General features: G+C 37.1%; 1 protein-coding gene across 2 annotated transcripts in view; it reads right to left on the bottom strand.

Moving 5' to 3' along the window:
* LOC144435157 (uncharacterized) overlaps nucleotides 1-15,275 on the bottom strand; it is a 34,544-nt gene that overhangs the window by 2,741 nt on the left and 16,528 nt on the right. For both annotated transcript variants that reach the window (XM_078123723.1, XM_078123724.1), the window contains 18 exons: nucleotides 14,823-14,866; nucleotides 14,350-14,514; nucleotides 13,336-13,488; nucleotides 12,921-12,987; nucleotides 11,907-12,064; nucleotides 10,150-10,281; nucleotides 9,731-9,797; nucleotides 9,133-9,194; nucleotides 8,279-8,425; nucleotides 7,643-7,709; nucleotides 7,382-7,431; nucleotides 6,743-6,862; nucleotides 5,863-6,135; nucleotides 4,354-4,536; nucleotides 3,328-3,492; nucleotides 2,676-2,887; nucleotides 2,233-2,366; nucleotides 559-810 (listed from right to left, as the gene is read on the bottom strand). In XM_078123723.1, coding sequence (XP_077979849.1) covers nucleotides 559-810; nucleotides 2,233-2,366; nucleotides 2,676-2,887; nucleotides 3,328-3,492; nucleotides 4,354-4,536; nucleotides 5,863-6,135; nucleotides 6,743-6,862; nucleotides 7,382-7,431; nucleotides 7,643-7,709; nucleotides 8,279-8,425; nucleotides 9,133-9,194; nucleotides 9,731-9,797; nucleotides 10,150-10,281; nucleotides 11,907-12,064; nucleotides 12,921-12,987; nucleotides 13,336-13,488; nucleotides 14,350-14,514; nucleotides 14,823-14,866 — 2,451 coding nt within the window. The remainder of the gene's footprint in view (nucleotides 1-558; nucleotides 811-2,232; nucleotides 2,367-2,675; nucleotides 2,888-3,327; nucleotides 3,493-4,353; nucleotides 4,537-5,862; nucleotides 6,136-6,742; nucleotides 6,863-7,381; nucleotides 7,432-7,642; nucleotides 7,710-8,278; nucleotides 8,426-9,132; nucleotides 9,195-9,730; nucleotides 9,798-10,149; nucleotides 10,282-11,906; nucleotides 12,065-12,920; nucleotides 12,988-13,335; nucleotides 13,489-14,349; nucleotides 14,515-14,822; nucleotides 14,867-15,275) is intronic.

Below are 15,275 nucleotides of genomic sequence, written 5' to 3' on the forward strand. Positions count from 1 at the left end.
AGGGCACTGTAAAACAAAATGGCGGCTAAACTAAGTTTCCATAGGAAACACAGTCATATAGTATTAGTTTTGTTTATCTATGGTCCCTATTCATCGTAACTATATATCCCAATCTAATAGTCTGTTATCCCTAATCAACAATTCATGCATGCTTATGCTGAAGATGTTTTAAGATGGAAAGTATATTTCCCTCGGTCAACTCACTGTTTTTGTATGTGTTTTTTTTTATGTTCTCACTACCAAAAGTATATGGTACAACTAACAATGTTCGGAAATTTATTCAAATTTATCTCATTCATTACCAAGGCTCCTACGATTCCGCAAAACATTGATATACACGTTTCTTAATAGTCTCGGTTACCCAGACTATCAGCACTGGAGCTCAACTACGATATCACCCATACCAGTCTCGTACGGTCTCCTAAATGTAGCCCCAGCGGTGAGAGTCTGGCTAACCGAGACTTAGTTTGCGAACTGAAATTCGACATGAGAAAGGCCTTCCTTTCACTAGGCAACACGCTCTGGAATTGAACAAAAAAACAAACCAAATCAACTCACCCATTAGTTATCATTTCATAATGAGGACCCATGCCTTGTGGGTCTTCACTTTCTGATGCATAGCATTCCTCAGCAAACAACTCCAAGCTAGGGTCGTGTAACTCCACTCGAATACCAAAACAGATGAACACGCCATCGCATATCATCAGTGGAAAGTCGTTTTCATTGAACAGAGTGATGAATGTGCCATCTGTGTACAACGTTGCGGTGATGTTGAATGTACCAAAGCCTTGCAGAGTGACCAGCACACAGCTGTAGAAAAAACATATAGGAATGTTTGAGATTCTAATAACATAGTATCAAGTAAAACGTTGTGGAATACATTGGTAGAAAATTGCCTAAACCTGGTCTAGAGAAAGCCTCCTTTTATACATTCACAAAGGTAATTTACTCAACAACAACAACAACAACAACAACAACAACAACAACAACAACAAACAGACATACAGACAGACAGACAGACAGACACAGACAGACAGACAGACAGACAGACAGACAGACAGACAGACAGACAGACAGACAGACAGACAGACAGACAGACAAACAGATGCCGAAGGAATAGTTAGAATAACAACAACCACAAAAAATTGCATATTCAATCAGCTGGGTCGACATACTGGCTTGACAGAGTATATAGTGAACGAAATTTTCAAGGATAGCCAAGTCTCTGTGGGTTATATGCTATACTGAGGACAACAAATGAATATATAATACAATATGGCAATTTAATGTTTAGGGTGATATTATATAACTTATTCATTGACATGGCAAGTTGTGAAAATGACGGACGCTCTGTACACCCGACATTTGTAATAATTGCCGAAAACATTCTGTGAAGTTCAACGACAATTGCAATAAAAATCACTGATATTTGTGATAGATTTTCATTAAAAATTGTAATAAACCTGCCGAAATTTGTTTTTTAAAAAACCCAACAAATTAAGGTAGTTCCTTCCATATTTCAAGAGACAGTGTTTTGAATGATGTCTCCTGTTGATTAAACGTCGTAGTCAAGAGATCGAAATCTCAAAGTCCATTATTGCATCACCAGAATTCACTGTGGTGATATTACCGACTTATTTTGATAATACTTGCTGACTGTCAGTTACACTAGTATCAATCAATTCAATGGGTGGATGCTGACGAGCCAATGTTTTGAATTGGTATCGTAGTTACGTATATGTCTCAGAACTATCGTTTTGGTACGGTTTCAGTGATCACCAACGAAAATAAAATAAAATATTACAACACTTTAGAATACTCGAGCTATGCCTAATTACAATAAAGTTCATGAAATCATACAATTTAATTTGCAGTGGAATTTAAATGGAACTGTCTTGTATGCTGGTTAACACAGACATCTCGTCATGGGATAAATAAGTGAATCGAATGTAGGTTAATGTGAGGTGACAGTAGGGAACTGGCAAGCCAGACTGAGCATGCTCAGAGGCATATAGGACTATTGGGTTGTCTAATCTGGAGCTATCAATAGATAAACCTCCTACAAAGGCCAGGCTACCATGAATTCATTAGTTGTGGTTACAAACTGTTACTGTGTAACAATATTGTTTACAATACTGATCGATTTATATTTATTATCACATTTCCCATGATGCAACATTCAAGATGGCAGGTTTGCAAGTTCTCTATTTGGTAATGTAGAATCCTACTTACCATGGGTTGGTAATGATATGGATAGGTGCAATCGTGTATTCTGTCTCATAGCAACATTCCAATTCAAAGATTTCCGTTCCCCTTCCTGTACGTATGATGTTGGTGTACGTGATTCTGTTGTCTCCAGGTTTTTCCTGAATAAGACAGATAAATATGTGTTAGAGTGAGGTAATCAGTTTGCGTTCCTGCTATATTGAAACAATACCTGAGCTATACTTTGTAAAAATGATATGTTTTGTCGTCGTCGTCGTCGTCGTCGTCGTCGTCGTCGTCGTCGTTGTTGTTGTTGTTGTTGTTGTTGTTGTTTGTATTTTTATATTTCTTTTAACATCGTCGTGATTTTGTAAAAGTTACGGAAAGTTCTATATCTTTGACCTGAAATGATTAAAACTTTAATGTCAACGATCTTTCAGCATTTTTGTGTATCTATATATAATACTCACATATGATGTGGTACCACATCCTTCTAAATCCGTTATAAATTCGTAGTAATCCTTCTGTCCGATATAGCGCCCCTTACCGACACAGTCGTATTCATTCAAGTGATAATCTCCTGGCTGATCATTTTCATGGTTTGGCAGTAGTTGATGTAACCATTCAACTGATATTGTAGCTATCATTCTGTCAGCTTCACATGTGATGTTTTGGTTGAAGGCTGTAAACATATCGCAAAAATACAAAACCAAAAACAACAACAGCATATTCAAAGGTTGAAGTAATAAACCGCAAGATAAAAAGCAAATATGCAAATAACCGTCAAGACAACTCGAACTCATCTATAACTGCCCTCCGAGTGCATAAATTTAATCAGTACACAGTTTGAGTTTTCCGGGGAAGACTGCTTTTTACAATGATATTTACAGTAACAAGGCTATTCAGTCAAATTATGGATTTGTTTAAAAACAAGACTGCAAAATAGTCACAAACGCTTCATGCATAGGTGTGCCGCCAGCAACGACAAGAACAGCAAATTAGGCTATGACATGACCAAACAAACAAAACGTATCTTCCACGCAGTTGTATTGCCATCAACATGACCTTTGACATTACTAACATAAATTAAAAATAGCTGATAGAAGTCAAACTTTACTATACCTCGGCATGCGCTCTCACATTCTTGTTTTGTTTCGTATCTGTTGTCATTACCATGGCAACCACCGTAAATAAACTCTTTACACGTGTTGTCTCTCGGGTCAAAATACCACATTGGGAAGTATGCTAAGCACGGGCCAGGGTCAGCATCAAGGCAACAGGAGTCAGCTGTTAAACGTAATGAGAATATGAGGGTTAAAAGGCAAGAATATGAAAACAACATCAGTGTTTTACTTTTATAATTCTTAAAAAATGAGTTTGTATACCTTCACTACTACGAGTCCTATCATATTACTTAAGTCTGCATTTTACGTACTTCTGGAGGGTATCTATTTGAAGTCTTATTAGCTGTTGCAATCAGTACTTTTTTTTATTTCATACGTTATTTCAAACATTCCGTTCTGAATTGTTCATCGCAACCATGTCAGCTGCTGCCCCTATACTGAGCTTACCTCAGCCCAGGTAAAGAATAGTTGTCATAATCCATATTGTAATTAGATATGTTTTCTTCAAACTTAGCAATCAAAAATTTAGTTTACACTGTTACACATTTATTGTAGTTTCGCCTGTGTACGGATCAGTTGATACGTTAGTCTGCCCTCCCGGGATGTACTTTTGCAGCACAGTTATATATATATATATATATATATATATATATATATATATATATATATATATATATATATATATATATATATATATATATATATATATATATAAAACTTTACACTGAGGTTCTGTCTATAAATAATATGGTAAATCATCAGAGCTGTACGGTTTACGATATTATATATATATATATATATATATATATATATATATATATTATATGTGTGTGTGTCTTTCTCTCTCTCTCTATCACACACACTCACACACACACACACACACACACACACACACACACACACACACACACACACTATTTTAATGTTGTAACACGTCATGGAAACAACTATCATGTAAAATCACTTTTTGTTGAAGATAATTTTCTTTCCGTATAATATAATGAAAAAATGATTCGATATTTACCTGCACAGTGTTTAATACATTCCTTCTTGCTATCAAATCTGTTTTCGTTTCCACCACACCCACTGTATGTAAACTGTCTACAAATGCCTTCCATACAATCATAATACCACTTCTCCTCTTCCAAGTCTGCTGACGTACAATCACCTCGCTCGAAAGGTAAGCAACATGGATCCGCAGGCTCATCTTTCAGGAAAAAATAAGAAGATATTTTTATCATTTAATTATTATTATAGTCATGCTAGATGTTAGGCTTTCTTTGGACAATATAAATTACCATTTTTCACTACTTCCGATTTACACTTTATGTTTGCGACTGCGAAAATACTCAGATTACTGTTGTGTTTGCGAAAATTACTAGTTTGGGTTTGCGACTCGATGATCAAGTTTGGGGATTGTGATTCGGTTTTTTTCTTGGAGGAGCTCGGAGGGGGTTGAAGTAGTTGCTGCCAATAATTTATTGATGTTTGCGAATATGTTGTGTATTAGTCACATGCCTTGCGATTACTCCTTGTAATGTTGATGTTGTCATGTATCTCAGAATAGATACAACTTTAGTAATAACACATACCACCATACATTACGAATAATATACAGCGAGTAAAACTGTGAATAAAATATCCCAAGGCCCTTTTGCTTTCAATCGCGAAGCTACCAAACCGGGTTCACTTTTTAGTGTTACGCAATACTGATAAGCCCTAATAATTTTTTTTAGTGGTTCCGATTACGCTCAATTTTAAAATAGGTGGTGTAGGTAGATTTTTTAAATTTAATTTTATTGAATAAATGTTTTTCATGCGTGAGTGTCTAGTTCAGGTTTTCCATTGTTTTCCAAATGGTCTCTGTGTTGTTTATTTCTTCCTATCAGGTGTACAGCCATTACAGGTTGGAAGAACATTTTTATTTTGTCTTTTTAAGTTGATGTCAGTTTCCGCATCCAATGAAAACTCACAACTTTTGCGATTTTATCATTTTTTTCTCAAACAGTATTAAAAAAATGTTTAGGGTCGGCAGTGAAAAACTAGGTGGGGTTGGGTAACCGGAACCAGATAATTATTTTTAGGCCTAAATGCTACCACAATCACAACATGGTCATTTGCCTTGTCGAAAGAATTTGCATGCACATTGCGGTATTGGTTTTGTAAATAAATGGCACTGTAGTGGTAAGCTTATTATTAGGAAACTGTCAGTTTACATTGTTGATATTTTAGACATAAAAAAATCTTAAAAGTTACTTCTTTTGATTTCATGTTTAAAATGTCTATCATTGATCGACTCGGGCAATGTACGTCCCGGGCAGTGTACTGCACGGGCAGTGCACGTCACGGGCAGTGTATGTCACGGCAATGTATGTCAGGGCAATGTACGTCCTTGGCAGTGTACGTCCAGGGCAGTGTACTACACGGGTAGTGCACGTCACGGGCAGTGTACGTCACACACATGCTTGGTAAGTATGGTCCTTATTACTAACTAATCAATAATACCTCTTCGCTTCACGTTCTTTCAACTCACCTTCACAACAGAAGCGTACTTTGTAGTCTTGGCACTGTCTACCACCAGGCTGGTCTTGACTGCGACAAACAAAACCGGTGGGTCCGTAAATAAGAAAAATGTCACCGGTCGATTCTGGTAGCTCTCCATCCAAAGTCAGAACTTCTATGGCGACTACATTGGAGCACACCTCGTCACCATACGCATCAATGAGACTCCCTATCGTTTCCCAATCACCTGTTACTGTCGGGTCATCACGATCAAACCATATTGTCCAATCATCAGTTTCGCAATCTACAACATCCAAACAACATGGCTCAGTGTTATTGATACCTGCTACTATGAACGTGCAACATTTTGCCAAACTAACGTATGTGAAAAAAACTATAAGTACTTAACATTCTCCCTGAATTACATGTTAGTAGTACATGCACCCCTTTGTGGTCTGAGACGATACACACTGCATTACACAGCAGCAGATTCAAATCACAAATAATTCAAATTATTAAGTAACAAATAATTACAAACAACACTCACAACATAGCATTCGAGAGGGGAATGCAAATTTCCCGATTACTGGCACCCGGAGTAGGGCCAGTGTTCATTTTAGAACAGCATGAAAAACTGACCCTTCACAGACCAAATACTTGACAAAGTTATTACCGAATCTCTTTACACGATGATTTTGAATATTAATGACTTCATTATCATACCATAGGCCAAGGTTATATTATCCAGAAGCAATATGAGCCAGAGCAACCGCTACTATATATAACATAATGGATCAATGATTTAGTGACTTTACACCATGTAATCATTCGCCCACCTGTTAATTGTTCCTAATGCTCAATGGGACCGGATCTGTTCATGAAAACATTTTCATTGTGGATATTTTACTTACCAGTTCGGGGACAGCATAAACCGGGTGGATTTTGACAGAAGTAGCCTTGAGGGCAGTCTACATCAACACAGGTTACTAGGGCACCAGCTTCAACCAACGGTATCCCTTTGATACAAGTGTCTGTAAGTAAAATTAATAATTCGGTAAAGATTGCAAAGTCACATAGTATGCATACTAGAGTACGTTTACTAGACGTGAAATGTCCTATCGACAAATACACAAACAGACGTTGACACTCTCACCACCACCACCACCACCACCACCACCACCACCACCACCACCACCACCATCACCACCGTCGTCGTCATCATCATCATCATCATCATCATCATCATCATCATCATCATCATTGTCGTCGTCGTTGTCGTCGTCGTCGTCACCACCACCACCACCACCACCACCACCATCATCATCATCATCATCATCATCATCATCATCATCATCATCATCATCATCATCATCATCAACAACAACAACACCGTCATCACCAGCTTTAAGTAGAGCTAGTAGGTTTTATGTTAACTAATATAGGTATGATTGCGTTAACGCAAGCGTATATACATGCATGTTACCTTAAATACCGAGTTTAGGTATATGAAGCTACAACTATAAATACAATGATAATAATATATTGCTAACCAGTACAGGCCGGATCAGGTAGACAACGGAATACACCGTCATAGCATGTACTAGTAACAAATAGGAAAATAGCATATTACATCAAAGTTTGAACAGTTGGCATACAATTCAGATCAATAAGTTGCAGATTTTAAACCGAGTTTCCTTCCATTGTGTTGTTTAGTAACATTTCTTACTTATCAAATCGAACAATGAAAGCAAACAGGTTTGGATGTCCTGATATTTCAAGATGTGTGCCGGAAAACAAGACTTTTCTCTTACCAGATTTCACAATTTTCGGTATAGCTCTCTCCCTCACCGTAGTAAGTACAGTTATAGACACAGACACCTGTATAAAAACATAAAAATTGAGTTTTAAGCTTTTGGGTTAAGTTTGACTACTTCAAAATGTTAGCTGCCGTAAGATAACGCCCCAATCGTCGCCGCCGGACCACCCCACCACACCCCAAAGCTGACTCCTTTTTTGCCATCCCGTTGAATAAAGGAATACCGAAAGATTGTCTCTCCTCCACCAACGGTAACTTTACCTATTTGATCTTTAAATAGAACAGATTTTTGAAGGAAAAAAAATTTAAAGCCTGAAAAGTGTACATTAAGGACATCCAAGTTTTAATGTTATTAACAGAAAACTCTCTAATCTTCAATGATTATAGCAAATAAAGACAACGTTATATATACATGGCATTATGTGTGATTGTGTGTATGTGTCAGCATAACAGAAAATCACAGACAAAGTCAAACATAGCCACTTACTTTTCTAACATTCTCCATTTGATAAATTGATAGAGACAAAGAATGTTGTCTATTTTAAATTAAAACCATTTAAAGTTGCAGTCCGTCTAATGAAATAATGTGAGACTATAAATACGGAAGTTGATTATGCTAATAATATCTTACCATGGTTGTTTCCACCCAAACATCCAGGTGCACACAACGAATCCTGACAGCAAAGATTACCAGCAATGGCAGCACAGTCATCACAATTTATCCAACATTGCCAATCCGTGAATGTTGAAAATAGTTTTGTTGGACAGGGGCATGGTGCTGTACGTGAAACACAGGTTTAACTTAGTAATTTACATATGACAGTGACTAAAATAAAACTTACTACCAAACAAACCATACAGAGTCAAATGGGCAGCAAGATTTTGTTAAAGTCTCACACGGTTTTTATGGCATGAATTACTTAGAGAAAATAAAGTCTGACACTGATAGTGCGCACGCACACAAAATTATTATGATACATTTTTACACAAATAAACAGTCTTGTATTTTAATCTTCCCTGTCTCATCCAACTATGAATGTTGATTTGTGTTCACAGTGAGATAAGATGTTTCATATGCTTGCACACCATTAATGACTGATATTTGGAGGCCAGGTTGCGCTACCGTTTACACTGGTTTTTCGTGGGCGTTGTGTAGTATTTTATGCAGTTTAGAGATGCAGATATTCGTTACATTATGTTAGTGCCATGCAGTCATTATTGCAAAAATTCTTCAATTTCTCAATTTGATATGTTTTTAGAAATACTTGTATTTAGGGGTACAAAACTGATCAATTAAAACTAAAATCGTTTATGTAGGATGAGAACTAAAATGGCTCAACTCACCCACCCCCACCCAAAGTAAAAAGAATTTAGTTTTTTTTTATCCTACATTGGACTATTCATCTCGCCCCTTACTATACACCGTTTAATTGTCACCAATTGAGACCACCTCTAACACCGTCATCACAAAATACTATGCCTTACGGTCACAATCTGGATTGTTTGGAGTGTCAACACAGTGCCATTCTAAGTCGTCACCACATGTACTGCAAGGAAACAATGAGAGATATTCCATCTTGTATTCAATAACATAACATAGCAACACTGTAATGATTACAGCAAACTATACCGATGTGAAGCAATACGGAATGACGGGAGTGATAACTGACATATCATTGACTCGCTCCAATGATGAGATGATCATTTATATAAAAAAAACCCCGCATTTTTAGAGCAGTCGATTATACTGCTTAGCCCACATGGTGTGTTTCGTTAAACATTCATTCCTGCTAAAGTGCTGACTCAGACCCAAAGTGTCTGTAATTTTGACTTCATCAAACAGGACTACAAACGTCTGTGATCGCCGTTAAATTTCACACCACCCCTTTCGCCGATGAGTTTTAGCTGTTGATAACAACAGTCGTGAGTGCAACCTATGATGAAGCCAATCATAATGGTGTTACATCACGGTATCTTGATATAAACGTCAATCTGCAGCGAGGACATTTTGATGCATCCCCACAACAAATATAAGACATTTGGCGTGTCTACCTAACTTGCATGTATATCAAAAACGACTTACCATTTTTCGCAGGCTGAAGCATAACTAGTACCAACAGCATAATACTCACAGTCGTGTTCACACCAACCTGAAACATATATTAGATATTAACATACAACACTTTTAACCTTACCAGTGCGAACATGATACCACGTGTATCCACAAGATTATTTTTTTCGAACTGAAACTTGCAGGTCGGTTTAAAAAAAAAAGATTTCTATCGATTTCCGAAACTGCTATCACAGCGCTATTTCTAGTATTAACAAGATTAGAGGTACACATGCCGATGATAATGGTACAAACAGAAAAAAAGTGAAAGTTAAAGAACCTACCTAATGAAGACTATTTATCCTGCGGTACAAGGTAATGCATGTACAAATGTACAGGGCAACAGACATAATAAATAAACCGGATTACTCGGATATATACATTGTACATACCAATGTTTGTTCCTCCATAACACCCTGTAGAACAAACATCATTCCGGCAACACAGATAATACGGGGTCGCTTCACACTCTGCACAGTCATCAAAACAAAAACCGGAAAAATCAACTGGACAATCGCATAGGTCTGTAATCAACCAGAAAGTTACACGTATTGAATACACGTACAACAAATATCGGTCGGACGGTCTCTGTTAGTCTATTATGTCACTCCGCTAGCCCTGTCAAAGCAATAAATTCACGTTAAATATGTACCCAATGAGAGCATATAAGGGTGTCCCTATTTTTAAAATGATTCTCATTACTTTTTCATAGCAACTATGGGTCGGTCGGTCGATTATAAAAAAAACCACAGTAACATAAATAAATAATCATCTCCTTCATGTTTCTCTACATTTCCTTTTCCTCCTCTATCTTCTTTTTATTGGATTCCTAGTAACAAGCCCTTTCCCAGCTTTCTACACAATCTCAGACCACTAAAATAAACGAATTCTTTTAGTAGTCTGAGACACAATGTTCTCAGGCCCCTACTTGAATAACTTCCGTCATAAAGAAATGTTCTGTTCATGAACAAGTGTCGTCGCCTCCGCCATGACTGTAGATGACATTGACAGTCCAGATAGACACTTGCTTATTCTTGCCAGAGCCTCGGAGGCGTTGTTCCACAATATATTAAGGGCTGGCGAAAATGTATATATATATTTTTTTGATGTCGGAGCTGAAAATGTGGGTCAGTCGGTTAATGAGAAATAGGAAAAAATAGGGTGACTCTCATACTTTGGCAATTTTCTGATCTTACAGCTACAGCTGTATACGTTACCTACTGCATCTAGAGTGATGAAAGCGTACTGTGTTTGTGAATTGTCAGTTGAAAACATACAGAATACAGGTGATTGATGAATGATAAATTAATAGATCAATAGATCAATATAAAAAAACACAAATCCATCAAAAATTAAGCTAGTCGACTTGTCTGAAAACGTATTTTTTTAATTACAAAGAGCGGTCACATTTTTTATCAGATTAATTAGTGAATTTTATGCTAATTGATACGTGTAAATTTACATGTACGTGTACGTATGCATTTAGGTTGATATGTGAAAGCCGTGGCAATGTAAATGAAATAAAGAATAATAATAATAATTGCTTACAGATTGGATCATGCTGACAATCGAATGTACCATTATAGCATGTGCTTGAAATAAAAAGACTTTATGATGTGTTTAGGAATTGAAGAGTAGGCAATCCCATTCCCCCTTCCATATGATTTGTTGTACAAGGACGAGTCGCCATTGCTTACTGCTCAGCCTTTGCGTAATAAATACTCTAGTGAAATGTCAAATTGTCAGATGAAACACTCATTCTAACGAGAAATGTTCACTGCTGAGAGAGAAAGAGTTTATAGTCTATTTTCCAGTTCCAAGATGCATTGCGCGAGAGGACGTTGCCTATGTTGTTACATTTAGTCTTGTTCCGTCTTTAGTACGTTTGAAATAAAATCAGGAAACATGGAAAGACTCCTTGATTATGAGTGATTTTATAGAACAAAGACTAAACACCATCAATGGCAGAGAGGGATTTTACTGGTAAACCCAGGGTATGGTCAGGTGACAACCATCCATCTCCCTGAGAACCCCCTCAGCGCGTACACAATACATGATATTGTATGGAGAGACGCGCAATGCATCTTGGAACCGGCTACAGGTCTATTCAAAGTGAGAGCAGACAAGACATTTCTATTTTAATACTTACTACAATCAGGATCTTCCTCACAAATCCAACCACTTCTGTACAGAAATTGATTTATCACAGATGATTGTAAAGCTGGTCGTAAAGATCTAGTTGTGAATTTCTCAACGTCAACTACTGCAATGTCGTCAATAATTACATTGAGTTTCTTAGTGCATGTACTGATGAAAAACAATACACAATAATTAAGTTTAATAATCATTTTTTTATCCAAAGTATTAGGTATGCTCACTGTAACTTCAAGAGTTGTACATGCACATGCGCAATATCAAGAAAGGTGTCTTGTGCGCATGGAAATGATTATTTCGTTCGAGGAATGCAGATCAAAGCTATGCGCGTTTCCAAGGGCTATTGGCAATAATTTGTTTCTATATTTATTATGCACCCCTGTCCATCCCTGTCTATCTTATCTAGATAACTGCTGGTATGATTGGTCATCCTGAGACTGTTTTCTAGTGTCATTCGAGCTTAGGATTAGAAACAAGGTCCGATCACCTTAGATGAAGAGGTGTCACTGATTACTAACTGAATAAAATATACTTAACATTCTAAATGTAAGCGTCAATATATTATTTGCAATACATGGCTGTCTGGCTGGGGTTTATGACTTACAAACAAACGAAGGGAAAATAAATTCAAAGAGAAGATAGACAACAATAATATCGAAGAGCTCAGTTTAATTTATCATATATTCACTGTTTGTGGTGATTTGCAGCAATTATTTGTATTTAAAGACCTCGCTCAGAATTCGTTCTGAATTTTATTGTGTAATTTGCAAGTCACAATGGTGCAGAAAATCAAATCTAAAGAAACGAGCGATGTTTTCTTATATCCTGCAACAACATGAGATATAGCTTCTTAGTTGACCAATGTTGTTTTCAGCCAAAAAGGTATGCTAGTAGCCATGGAAAATTATCAATTACTTGACCATTTCATCTAAAGTACTGAGCCTGGGGAGGTTCAAGACGGTTCTTGTACTTACATACACTACATACTAAATACCCATTGTAAACTCACCATATCTCACAGTCTCCATAACGTACGTCAGGTGGTAGATAAAACTTGCATTCGTGCTCACAGTAACCTGTCGAATTGAGAGAGAGAGAGAGAGAGAGAGAGAGAGAGAGAGAGAGAGAGAGAGAGAGAGAGAGAGAGAGAGAGAGAGAGAGAGACAGACAGACAGACAGACAGACAGACAGACAGACAGACAGACAGACAGATAGATATATAGATACAGAGACAGAGAGACAGAGACGGACAGAGAGAGAGAGGCAGAGAGAGAGAGAGAGAGAGAGATTGTCATTATGCTTTTTCAGAAAATATCTACACGTCAAAATTTCATTGAGCATAGTTAAGATCTGCAATTGACTAACGTATATTTGCCTGAATTAGTTAGAACTATTTCAAATAGAAGAATGGGTTTCAATCTTACCTACAGTATTGCTGAATCCAAAACAATGTCCTGGGCATGCGACTTCATCTATACAACAGATGTAGGACGCCGTGGCTTCACATACCTCACAATCAAGTAGACAAACTACAGACGCGTCACGTGGTATAGCAGGACAGGGGCAACCGGAGTTAGCTATTAAACCAGAATAAAAGTAGAGTTCATGTTTGATATGTATAGGAACAACAAGACATCTGAAGAGAAAAGGATTCTTACAGAATATAACAGAAGCCATATAATATGTCATATGATTAGATATGCCTGCGAAATATATCGGAAGAAAATACATTCCTGATGAAAAAGAAATCATTTTAGTAGAGGAAATGATCAGTGCAAAAATTCAGTAAAATATGAACGCTGAGGAAGGGAAAACAATAAGTTCAAAGGAAAGGCATGGTAGTGTTTGTGCGGCATGCAGATGATACGGGGGGGGGTGGGGGTGGTGACGTGATTATGAACGAAAGGAGGGGGGTTTTGAGGAGAAAGTAAGAATCAATATCGTGTCAAGCCAGAGGATGGTTTCTTTCTACTGAACTGGTTTCTATTATGGGATGGATTACAGGATACAAGAGGGATAGATAGTTTCTTTTTATGATTTCTGGCATTTCAAAACTTATTTTCTTGTTTTTATCTACATTAATTTTCAAATAAAGATTTAGAACCCCATTATGATTAGTCCGATCGGTAGATGTTTACACTATTAAAGGCTGATGATACAGTGGTAGCAGAAACAGGAGAAGACAGTCTGTCAGAGGAAATGATAGGTATGGTAATATCGAAAATATTTTTGTTTAAAAGTAGAGTCAAAGTAGAAATCTGGGAAATCATGACACAAACTGTTTATCCCTTCTGATCCTTGTTGTGGAGATGATGTCGAGAAGACAGTGATAGGGAGGTGAATGATAATAAGAACATGGATCTACCCAAAGTTAGAGTAGAAAGACGATGACGTCATCACGACAATGAAATTTGTTTAGATTATTTGATTTCACATACTTGTTCCCGGACAGCACACAGCCTGCCGGTAACCGGTAGCACCTTGCAATTGTGTACAATCATATCCAGGTGGGCAAATACGATCATCTTTTCCATCCCCACAGAAAAGTGTCCCGTATCCACTCTCAAAATATGGCAAGCCGCCAGATCCACATGGTGTTCCATCTATGAGCAATAGAGGTTTTAGAACTTCATCTACGTCACTACTATTTTAAAGAATTGGTCTTAGAATGAGTCAGAAAATGATTTTTCGTCATCCCTAGGTGATGTCCAGTTAAACTACACATGGTTCACTTACCTTTTTTACGAATTGGACAGAGATAATACTTACAGACGACTGAGATAGGCCAATGTAAATGCAAATGGGGCTCAACAAGTCTTTTTTACTTTGGAACCGAATTAGTGACCCCAAATATTAGAGGAAAAGCGAGCTTTGAAAAAAAAATCTGTTGATTCAAGTACAAGGAACTTACCACAGTATTGTTTGATGCAAACCATGTTTCCATTGTCGCATTTACTGTGTAGTCATCAAAAGATACAGCAACGTTAGAACTGCAAATGATTACCTTAATGAGTTGATTAATTTTAGCTGTAAACGTTAAAGTGACCACATGGCTGAGGATTGGGTATTTATTGTAGATTTTTAATTTATAAAACTATTTTACCATGGCTTCCTACTTGAAAATTCAACGTGAAACAACATATGCCAATTCCTTTTCAATTGCAAGATATTAATGTGTGTGTAAAATGTTTGTTTTTGTATGCATGTGTAGAATAACAAACCCTCCCTTTTTTCCACATCTTTCAGTATTTTGTAATAACTTTCACATTGATTTTTCAAGTAGGAAGCCATGATAAACTTATTTTATGAATTAAAAATCCACAATAAATACCCAATCCTAATCCATCTGGCCACTTTAAGGTGG

The sequence above is a fragment of the Glandiceps talaboti genome, chromosome 5 (assembly GCF_964340395.1).
Source record: "Glandiceps talaboti chromosome 5, keGlaTala1.1, whole genome shotgun sequence".
NCBI classification, from domain to species: Eukaryota; Metazoa; Hemichordata; class Enteropneusta; family Spengelidae; genus Glandiceps; species Glandiceps talaboti.